The sequence below is a fragment of the Ipomoea triloba genome, chromosome 7, assembly GCF_003576645.1.
Source record: "Ipomoea triloba cultivar NCNSP0323 chromosome 7, ASM357664v1".
In the NCBI taxonomy this organism is placed as follows: domain Eukaryota; kingdom Viridiplantae; phylum Streptophyta; class Magnoliopsida; order Solanales; family Convolvulaceae; genus Ipomoea; species Ipomoea triloba.
In genome coordinates this window covers 22,623,937-22,635,776 of record NC_044922.1, presented here as the reverse complement: position 1 = coordinate 22,635,776, position 11,840 = coordinate 22,623,937, and the positions used below count along the sequence as shown (strand labels likewise).

General features: G+C 36.5%; 2 protein-coding genes across 2 annotated transcripts in view; both read left to right on the top strand.

Moving 5' to 3' along the window:
• The first annotated feature begins 3,232 nt into the window (after positions 1–3,232).
• On the top strand, positions 3,233–4,027 carry LOC116024870 (ferredoxin-2, mitochondrial). The gene has a single exon (XM_031265883.1). It carries the CDS (start codon positions 3,277–3,279, stop codon positions 3,769–3,771), a length of 495 nt encoding a protein of 164 aa, XP_031121743.1. The 5' UTR covers positions 3,233–3,276; the 3' UTR covers positions 3,772–4,027.
• Positions 4,028–9,709: 5,682 nt separating this feature from the next.
• Positions 9,710–11,840, top strand: part of LOC116024945 (probable 3-beta-hydroxysteroid-Delta(8),Delta(7)-isomerase) — a 4,367-nt gene continuing 2,236 nt past the window's right edge. Inside the window, exons 1-2 of the mRNA XM_031265988.1 lie at positions 9,710–9,894; positions 11,238–11,419. Of these exons, the coding sequence (XP_031121848.1) occupies positions 11,272–11,419 (148 nt within the window). The 5' untranslated portion in view covers positions 9,710–9,894; positions 11,238–11,271. The remainder of the gene's footprint in view (positions 9,895–11,237; positions 11,420–11,840) is intronic.

Below are 11,840 nucleotides of genomic sequence, written 5' to 3'. Positions count from 1 at the left end.
TTATATATATATATATATATATATATATATATATATATATATATATATATATATATATATATATATATATATATATATATATAGTCAAATGAAACTATAGTAGAATTAAAGTAATGCTTCAGTGTGGCTATAATGAAACTAATGTGTGTGTGTGTGAAAAATGAAACTAAAAACATAGCTCATGCAATAATGTATATTTTTTAAATGGACCTAAACTGTAATTAAAATAATACTTTAGCGTTACTATAATGAAACTAATGTGTGAAAAATGAAACTAGAAAACATAACTCATACATAATATATATTGTCAAAATGAACCTGAAGTGTAATTAAAATGATACTTCAACATTACTAATGTGGTAAATTCACTCGGTTATACGTATTTGTATTTAATTTTGAACACAATCACTCGGGAAATCAATACCTAGGGACCGGCATGCCTGCCACGTGTCTTACACGCACTTAGCGGTCTCGGGTCGAAGGAGGAATGCCTACGTGTCACGATATATCTTATTGACTAGTAACCACCGGGCTTGGTTTAAGCTACTGTCAACGGTTGTAGTGCTCGGGACCAAGGTCAACCTCTCAGGTCGGGATCGAGTACAAAAGAGTAAGAACAAAGAGGTTCTCTAAACCAATATAGGTCACAATCTCCATGTCAGGGCGGTCAGTATTCACCCGAAGTCGGATCAGGTTAGGAAATGTTCCTCACTGCATGGGAGGTTGGTTCCGATCAGATCCTCAGGGCCTACAAGTCGGCATACCGGGTATATTCCCTATCAAATAGCCCCCCTAGTTCGTGTCTCGAGTCAAGGTAATGCAGCGAGAGGCTCGAACTATAAAATCCAATTGTAGATCAAAAGCAACAAACATTTAACCGAGCTGGGATTTCGTACAATGCCGGTCCACGGTGAACCAATGCAGATCACCACTCAAACTGACTTGCCTGCCACGTGTTGCGTCGTGAGTAAAACTTGGGGATCCGTTTTACATTTCAAAATTTTAAGGCATTGAGGGGAATCAAAATTGCGCTTTCTTACTTAAAATCACGTGTCTTAAAATCACATGCCCAGAAATCCAATGTCGCGAGTAAAACTTGGGGATCCGTTTTACATTTCAAAATTTTAAGGCATTGAGGGGAATAAAAAAATTGCGCTTTCTTGCTTAAAATCATGTGTCTTAAAATCACGTGTCTTAAAATTGAGAGAAGCTACTAGGGTATGAGCCTACTTATAGAACAAATCCAATGTCCAGAAATCACATGCCCTAAAATCACTTGTCTTAAAATCACGCGTGATGTGCACGAATAACGTTGACAAGACTATAAAAGGCGGCGTGTCCCTTTCTCGAGATTTGAGGGTACGGAATATTACACATAGGGTCTAGATGGGAAGTTGAGTTGACTAGCTGAAGACCCATTAAAGGAGTCGACACTCAATCAACTGTGATTCCTTGTAAAAGGAGTGTGTAAATAGTAGGCGTAAAGAGTCGATTTGGTCGGCTGAAGGCCTATAAAAGGAGTCGACACCCAGTCAACCGTGCCTCCTTGTAAAAGGACTGTGTAAACAGTAGGCGTAAGGAGTCGATTCAGTTGGCTGGAGGCCTATAAAAGGAGTCGACACTTAGTTAACTGTGCCTCCTTGTAAAGGGAGTGTGTAAACAACACGCGTAAGGAGTCGATTCGGTCAGCTGGAGGCTTGTAAAAGGAGTCGGCACTCAGTCAACCATGTCTCATTGTAAAGGGAGTGTGTAAACAGTAGGCGTAAGAAGTCGATTCCGTCGGCTGGAGCCTTGTAAAAAGAGTCGACACTCAGTTAACCGTGCCTCCTTGTAAAAGAAATGTGTAAACAGTAGGCATAAGGAGTCGATTCAGTCGGTTAGAGGCTTATAAAAGGAGTCGGCACTTAGTCAATCGTGCCTCCTTGTAAAGGGAGTGCATAAACATTAGGCGTAAGGAGTCGATTCGGTCGGCTGGAGGCCTGTAAAAGGAGTCGACACTTGGTTAACTGTGCGCCCTTGAGAAAGGAATGCATAAAATTGAGAGGCAATAAGGTGTCTTGGAGTCAATCTGAAGGAGGTCGAGATGGATACTTTCCTGTACTTAGTTGTGCGGTATACAAGAAAGTGAGGGACTGATGATGGGATACGAACCCGAATCGGACGAGAGGACATGTCGGGCAAAACGACGCGGGATAGCTCATGTGGTCAGGCCGATCAAAAAGGAGGTGAGACCAATCAAGGAGGTGAGAATAGTCGAGTGAAGTTGGGCATATCGATTGGATGAATTGAGGAGTTGGGATGATCGAGCGAGCGAGTAAGGGCGTCGGGCATATCGACCGGATGAGTGGAGGAGTCAAGATGAACGACTAAGCGAGTAAGGGCGTATGGCATATTGGCAGGATGAGTGGAGGAGTCGAGGTGATTGATCAAGCAAGTGGAGAAGTCGGTAGTGGTGACCGAATGAATGGAGGAGTCAGATGGATTAGTCGAATGAGTGTGTGAGTCGGATGACTTAGGAGGAGCCGGACGAGGGAGTCAATCGAGCGGAAGGATCAGACGAGTTAAATCGAGAAGAAGGGATACGTCTTGCCAAGGCCAAAGATGGTTAATGTTGATTTTGATATCATCAACTCCGAGTCGTCTCGCTGGAAGGTTCCCTGAGTCGGTCATTAGGATTCGGCAGAAGAAGGTCGGAAGCTGAAGAGCCTAAACAAATAGTTGTGACAGGCTATTAACGTGTGATTAATGAAGGAGTAAAGACCATTATGAGGCATGTCATGGAGGAGGGGAGTGGCCGACAATATTTAAAGAATAATTAGGGCATTTACTGTTCATTATTAGCTCATTAAATATATTTATGATGAGTATGAGTCTAACGGTCACTCAGACCACTTTAAAAGGCATCCTAAGGCACTGTAAAAGGGGAGAATATTTTGAATTGACACGAGTGAATTAAAAAAGGCATTTTTGAGTGTATTTTTCCAACAATAACTTAGACCTTTTCCGGTAGTGTTGGCCGCCTGCTGATTGTCCTTTGGTCAGAAAATCAATAGGCATATAATTTTTAAATCATGTTTCACAATGCAATATGAACTCTGGTCATAACAATTGGTTTGAGATGAATTGGGCCTTAACCCATTCTCTTTACAATCCTCTTATGGGCTTTGATGTCTAAGGAGAGCGAATTTTGGACCACTGGAAATAAGAGCCCAAAGTAAACTCGAACGATTTAACATTCACTGAATTTCCCCTTTCCGTCTTTCGAAGCTCTCGAAAATGGCCGTCGTGAATTTGCGAAGACTCGCCTCCCAAATCTCCCGGAATCCCTCCCTCTCCCACTCCTTTCGAGCAACCATCGCTCGATCCTCTGCATCCTCTGTCACTTCCTCAACCCCTACCTCCTCCGCTAAGGTGTCCGATCGGATCGTGAACCTCTTCGCCATTGATCCCGATGGCCATAAGCGCGGCGTGATCGGCCTCTCCGGCCAGACTCTTCTTAAGGCGCTGACCAATCATGGATTGATTGACCCGGCTTCCCACCGCCTCGAAGAGATCGATGCTTGTTCTGCTGAGTGCGAGGTCCACATTGCTCAGGAGTGGCTTGAGAAGCTCCCCCCACCTACCTACGATGAACAATACGTGCTCAAGAGGAACTCTAGGGCTAGGGTTTTGAACAAGCACTCCAGACTGGGATGCCAGGTCGTCCTCACTCCGGAGCTTCAGGGTATGGTTGTCGCTGTCCCTGAGCCAAAGCCCTGGGATATTCCGTAAAGGAGTGAATTTCTGCAAGGTTGGTCAACTGGAATTTTATTGTTTTTGAGGTTTTTAAATTGAATAATATGTAAACCGTGTAAGGTACCTGAAAACTTCTCTTTCATTGAGAAATGTCTGGAACTCATTTTCCTTTGTTCAGGAAAGCTAATTTGTTTTGGATACTAGTTTGAGGTGCATATTGTTTTTTTCTGTTACTCTAATATGAAACTGTAAGTGGATGAAATGAGTTTGATTGGTATTGCTTCTGGATTCATCTCACTGCTTCTACAAATGAAACCTCATAAAACAAGTAGAAAGGGCAATTAGCCTTCTGCCCCTCACTAGTTTTAATGCTAACCATTGTTAAGATTGTATGCTGTTTCTTATTCAGAATAAAACCAGTATTAAATTAGTAATGTCTCTCTGGATAACATAATGATAGCATGTTAGGAAGCAAACACTCCCAAGTTTGATGCCTTTTTTGTTTTAGGAAATTGAACCTTGGAGAAGTGAGATTGGATTGGTCCTGGAAAGTGTAGTAGAAATTCTGTTGCAGAATAATGCTATTCTAAAGATATAATGATAGCATGTTAGGAAGCAAACACTCCCGAGTTTGATGCCTTTTTGTTTTAGGAAGTTGAACCTTGGAGAATTAGATTTAATTGGTCCTGGAAAGTGTAGTAGAAATTCTGTTGCAGAATAATGTTATTCTTAATATATGTGGACCTTGCTTCGGTGCTTCCTTGTGTTTTACACTTTAGTATAGGTTTTTCCCCCACTTTGCACCACATTTTTGTTATAGAAGACACTGCTTCACTGTAATATGCAGATTGATGAATCAATGGTTTTGCCATTCTTAATTTTGTGTCCGGGAAGTAGGATTAAAATATTACTTATTTTTTCTTACAACTTACCGTTCTTATGGTATTGAACATTTGGGTATTACTTTGTATGTATTTATTATATTTACGTAATAGTTGGAATGTTGTCAATCAGTTAATAATGGCTGACCAACTAAAGGTTTCCCAGTTGGATTTGCTTTCATACCCTATTGTAAGTTTCCTTGTTGGCCTCTTCTAACTTCTTCGTGGTGACTTAATCTTGGGCACAATTGCCCAAGTAAGCACAAGTTTCTTGAGGTAAATGGTGCTATTATAGACATGCATTTTCCAGTTGCTATCTATGTCTCTGCCTTAGTTATGGTCTTTGTAGACCATTTGTCTTGATTATTTGAATGCGGTGTCTCTTTTGTAGACTACTAGACTATTATTTTAATTTAGTCATGGCTTCTTCAAATGTCACTCTTGGCTATAATGGTATTCCAGTCTTTGAGTACTTATTGAGGAGTGGTTGTTTTTGCCACAACAAATAACTTAAGCTGCCTAGTTTCTCTTCATTATTGTGTGCTATCATTTTGATTCTCATTATAAGATTGCCTTGTTTAATAGGTAAAATACCGAAACTGCTTCTCATGTTGGCGAAGCCTGATAGGCTATGCCAGGGCAATTGGATGTTACAGAATTTGATTATGTTGTTTACTGATTATGGTGCAATTGGTTTATTGAGTTTGCTTGGACAATTGGCTAGGGGTTACTAGTTTTGGTGAGTCATTAGTCCAAAAATGTGGTGGTACACTAGACGGATAGTAGGTTTTAACTCAGGTCTTTTGTGTAGAAAACAGTATAGTTTATCAAGTTTATTCTGATAGTTAGCATTCTAGAATGAATGATGCTATGAGGGTGTATGTCAGCTGCTGAAGTCTATAGTGGATTACGATTTCAACTGCTTAAATGGCAGCTCTTCCCTAGTGACCAACACTGAGGCCTTGTTATCATAATTCATATACAGGTGAATAGAGAAGGATTGATTGTCTTTTAAACATAACAACTAAGGGTGTGTTTGGTTTACGGGTTAGACACAAGAAATGAGAATGAAAATCATACACATTGTTTGGTTGACAATTTTTACAGGGACATTTGGTTTGAAGGAAGGATTTAGCAAGGCAAGGAATTGTAATTCGGTGGGAAAAGAATAAGGTAGGAATAAAGTTGGAATTCAAATTACTTTGTTTAGTAGGGAGGAATAGAATTATTGGGATTGAGAAGGAAAGAAGTGATAGAAAGACTAAAATGTCCATGTGTAATAATAATAATAATAACAACAACCAAGGGTATTACTGTCATTTCATCCATATTTTTTTTCCTTTCCCACAACCATTGAATTGCAATTCATGGGTATTGTAATTTCGCGAAATTGCTATTTCCTCAATTGTTGTACCATGGACCAGGGTCCATAGTGCACTGTGGACCTTGGTTTTATATGACGTCGTTTTTAATTTTAATTTTGACCGCGATTGTTTGTTGTTTAGTTCTTTCACGTTATAGTTTTTTTTTTTTTTTTTTTTTTTTTATAACTGTAAAGCATGCATATGTGTCTTGTGTTATACGTTTTTGTGTCTCATATAGTCATATTATGCAATTTTGTACCTATAAGCGTATAGATTTTGGACCTGAAATAAAGTAAATATAACATGCCATTTTTGTGTCTTGTTCTTCTCTCAACAATCTAAGAATGAGCTCTAACTTCTCTCTAGAAATGTCTAATTTTAACTTTGCTTCTTTTCCAACTGAGTTTATTACTGAAATGGTCCCTCGACTATTGCAAAATTATCAATTTGGTCATCGACAATTTTTCGTGCCTAATTAAGTCTTCGACTTTGAAAATTTTAACCATTTTGGTCTTTTGTTTATTTTATCGTTAGATATCCGTTAAATCGGAACCAAATTGGTAATTTCACTATAGTCAAAGAACCACTTCAGTTATTACATGCACAATTTTTATGAAAAATTAATTTTTAGGTAATCCTCTCATTCTACTTTCAATTGTCATTGTTATAAATATTATCATTAGTGGACATTATTATGTAACAAACATATTTCTGTCTCCATTTATATTTTCCGTTATGGTTTATAATTTTATATATATATATACTATATATTACGTACAATTAGCGGTTAGTGAACGAAATCTGGATGATTCCCCCTACACTATTATCTATCACCATTTTCCCTCTTTCTCTTTACAATATCTCCTATCATGTAAATGTTCATCGATTAGGAGCTAACAGTCAACGGACATATAATTACAGCAAAGTTAGCATAGTTTGGGAAGAAAAACTCAATCCTAATCACATCTTTACAGTCAGATATGCAGGAATGCCCTTTTCTTACCAATCTGTGAGGATTTGAGCTAATTTGTTGATGACCTATTTGGTAAAATAGTTAGTCTATTAGTCAATTTTGACTTATTTGACCACTATTAGTTGTTTGACTTGGTTTAAAAAATGATATAAGTGTTGGTTAATCAATTTTTTTGTAACTCCAGAATGCTAAAATTCAAAGCAACTTTTTCAATTAGCTTTTTGAGAAAAAAAATTATACTAAACAGCTAATTTACCAAACACTTTTCTATAATCTCCTAATGTTATCAACTAGTTATACCTTCTAATCCAATCACCTAACAACTATTTACCAATCAAAGTCGATATATTTATTGGCGGGTATTAATTAATTATAATTTTTTGAGGCTATTAATTAATTATAATTATGGTAGGCTATTAATTAATTATAATTTTGGAGGCTATTAATTAATTATAATTATTGTAGGCTATTACTTAGTTGTAGGCTATTACTTAGTTATAATTATTGTAGGCTATTAATTAATTACGGAGTATAATTATTAAAAATAAAATTCACTTTTCGTCCTTCGACTATTGTATATGTATCAAATTTAGTCATTGACTATTAATATTTTGAAGTTAGGTGCATGACTATATAATTTATATCGCATTTATCTTTAACTGTTAATATTTTCAAATTAGGTGCATGACTATGTATTTGTATCACATTTGATCCTGTCATTCAATTACCTAGCTAAGTTTCTGGCAAACTATTATCTAAATTTCAACGAAAATAATAATATGTTCTAATTAAAAGAGTATTTTCAGCTAACTATTGTTGAAAAAATTATTTCTCATTAAAATTTTGGCAATAGTTGGTCCTTAATTAATAGTGAGGTCTTTTTATGGGTTTTGAGGAGTTTTTGTAAGTGTGATAAAGAAAGAGAAAATGGGAGGGGAGGAAAAAAATAAAAAAAATTTGATTTTAAAAAAATAAAAATAAAATTGAAAAAGCAAATGTCATACGTGTCCGCGCCCGTTGGACGCCTACACGCCCGTTGGGTGCCTGTTGTGCGCGAAACGCGCAGCACAACGTAGATCATTTTTCTTCCCACTTTCGCGCAACACAGATAATTTTTCTTCCCACTCTGCAGGTTTGCACTGTCCAAACACCCTATTTTGCAAGAGAGTCATTCCCATTCTCTCTCTATTTTCTCTTTCTTCATAGGCTAAGCATCAATATCAATTTAAGTTTTTACATGGTAGAAAAAGAAAAAGCAAAAAAAAAACATTGGATCTGACAAAAACAGGAACAAAAAACCTAGGCCTGTTAATGTGCCCGTGTGGGCACTTGCAGTGCACGAAACGCATATGAACAAAGAAATTTTGAATATATATTGAATTCAAATTTCTCATTACACGTAGTATATCAATATGGGTATGTGAGTACAAGCTCTGGATATATGATCCTCTGATTTTTCAGTTGATGTCTTGAACGCTCAATTGAAGGACTTCCGGGTTTCAAGTGGCTTGATCTTCAAGGAAGAACTTATATGTTTGTTGAAGGACTTCCGGGTTTCAAGTGGCTTGATCTTCAAGGAAGAACTTATATGTTTGTTCTTTTAAGGAAGAACTTATATGTTTGTTCTTTTGAAGGGCATTCGGTTTCAAATGTCTTGATCTTTAATAGGAGATTTAGATCAACATTTGACATAATCTTCATTGATGGGCTTTTACATTTAGAATCATTTTATTGAAGTTGATTCTATGATTTTTCCTAGGATGAATACATAGAAATAAAAAGTCTTATTTATAGCTGTAGGATAAAAGAGTTTGATAAGTTCCAACTCTTTTGATATTATCTAATTAACAAATTAGATAATATCAATATTATTCAAAATTTATGTAAATTAAATATATTAATATTAAAAAATAATAATATTTAGCAAATTTGAACAACGCACACAACAAATGATATTTCTTTGATGTATTGCATTGTTCCTAAAACCATTTTTGCAGGAAATCAAAAGTCATTCTCTCTCCTTCTTCTCTTTCTTCCACATCACTATTTATTATTCTAAAAACCATAAAAAACACATTGGTGTGGATGCTCTTTATTAAAGATTGCTATTAATTAATTTTAAGAGTCATTTCCATTTTTGGTCATACTGTTATTGGGCATTGTCAATTTTAGTTCATTTCATTAATTTTTGCCACAATGCGACCAGTCTTATTTAGTTATTGCCACTTTTAGTCCACCGTTAAAATTTTCGTCAAATGGTCGTCCAAAACAGGGGTATTTTTAGTCTTTTCATGCTTTGGTCATCTCATTGAACCTTTGCAGTGGGTTTCCTTACACATTTTCATCCAATGAAGAGGTCCGGCGAAAGCCATGGCTTTGTAATGTGGCTCACATAGCTTTCGCCGGACCTCTTCATTGGATAAAATGTGTAAAGAAAACCACTGCAAAGGGTAAATGGGATGATCAAAGCATGAAAAAGTCAAAATACTCCTGTTTTGGACGGTTATTTGACAAAAATTTTAACAGTGAACTAAAAGTGGTCAGGACTAAATAAGACTGGCCGCAATATGACAAAAATTAATGAAGTGCACTAAAATTGATAATGCCCAAATAACAGTAGGACAAAAAATGGAAATGAGACTAATTTTAACTATTGTGGGCTATTAATTAATTATAGTTATTGTAGGCTATTAATTAAAGATTTTCAAATAGGTGTGAACACGGCATGTTAGTACATAGTACAGCTATTTGTTGGGCTAGAGAGCCTATTTCCCTCTTCTCACTGTCTCAGATTTCAAACTTGAGTCCATTGCAGGTTTCAGATTTCAGATCTCAGTCCATCGCACTCCTCACTCCTCAGTAATCCGCTTTGCTTTTTCCCTTCGTTATATAAACGTTACTCGCCTCTGCTAGCTTCTGCTCAACCTGTTTCTGCTCATATGTAAGTCTACTCTTTGCAATTTCAATGATTTTTCATCCATCCATTTTGCTGTACTTCAGATTATTGTGTACCCCTTCTCATTTTGTGAGTTCAGTTGTAGATTCCATTAATTTTCTTGCTGCTTTTACTTATCGTACTGCAAATTTTGGTCTGTGTGTGGTTGATTCTTCAGAAATTAATCAATTTCGAACAATTCTAGAGGTGAATATGAAGGGTTTATTGTCAGATTTTCAGTGCATTCTCGATTGAATATTTGATTTTCCTAGCAAATGTGTTCACATCAGTTGTTGGAGTTCTGTTTCGTTCCTGATATGTAGACATGTAGTAATATAGATTAATTAATCCTGTAGAGATAAGTAGAATTTGAATTGGTTGAGATTCTAGTACTGGATGTAAAATGAAAGAGTGAATTTTCAAAAGAAAAGTCTTTAGATTCCATGAACTCAAATGCCCAATAGAAGAGTTCCAGGTATTCATAAAATATACTCTGTACAAGGATGTAGAAGGCCACATCAGTCATTCAGAATTGCTTTATAACTAATAGTAGTTTCTTTAGAATGTGTTTCTGGTAAATCTACAAAACTAAGAATAGTTTCACATATGCATTTTCCTATTTCATTCTGTAATTGTTCAATTTAATTGTCGCTCGCCCTTATCTTTGGATGAGGGACAGGATGCATGATTTTTGAGATGGAATTGGTTTGTCACTCTCACATGGTCAAAAATACCTTGTATGAAGTTTATTGTACCTGAAAATGGTTACCATCATTCTGTGTGCCCAAAAAAATCTAGTACCTATTTGACGTACCTCCACAGCGGTCTGATAGCTCTGTTAGTTATGTATGTTGAGAATAGGGTATTTTCTTCTTCTGTTGTAGGTCACTGCATGGTGTTACAAAAGTTTGAGTTTTTTCCATACTATTTTTTTTTTTTTTTTTGGGATAAATTGTAAACTTGTATCTGTATATATTAGTGGTTTGTTCATTTTGACTGTATGATAAGGCACTAAGTCAAGATACAAATGAAAATGGAAACTAACCAATCAATCAAGCATTAGATTTGCATATCATAAATGGAGCATAATTCATGGGATTGGAGTAGAAAATCTGGGGAAGACAAATCACATAATTTAGGCTATTTACTTAATTTATTCATTGTATAAGGAGCCTGCATCGAATATTGGTTAGAAAACATTAGCAATTGTAGCTGGGCAAGAATCCATTCTTGTTGGAGTTTACATTGTAGTATCCTTGTTTGACCCTTTTCATTTTAATCCTATCATTTCTCCATTGCTTCTTCCTCATTGGCTCTTTACTCTAACACTTAATCACTTGTAATTGCAGATATCAAGGCAGCTACAGGTGGAGTTTGACACCAATGGAAGTGCAGGGAGGAGACCACCCATACGTTCCTAGAGACCTTAAATTGCCTGGGTTTGTGCCTTGTTTCCTCACACAATTGGACATTGTTAGTGTGTATGGAGTTGCTTCTACACTGGTTTTTGCATTCATGTGGATCTTCTCTGGTAATCTTTCAATCACAATTCATTGGTTCTTTCCCATAATAGTGCTTCTGCCTATTTTTCCTTATATAAATCATGATCTATATATTTTAATGACTGGCTAGCTTTATATTTACAAGAGCATATACAGTGCGGTAGTTGCCGAGTCTCTTACTACAACTATCTTTTCAAGGAAAGTAGCCACACAAAGCTGTGGAACACCATAATGACTATGGTGTTCCATCTTTTTAGAGTTAGAATTGCATTGCATCTTTTCCATGGCAAAAGCCCTAGGCATGGTATGTGACAATCCCATTGTTGTTCAAGAAAGTCATGATTGACCCATGGTGTTTGCCTTGACATTATGTTGCTAGATTCCAGTACTGTATTATTCACCCAGGCACAAATGACAAACTGCGTACTCAAAAAAAAAAAAAAAAAAAAA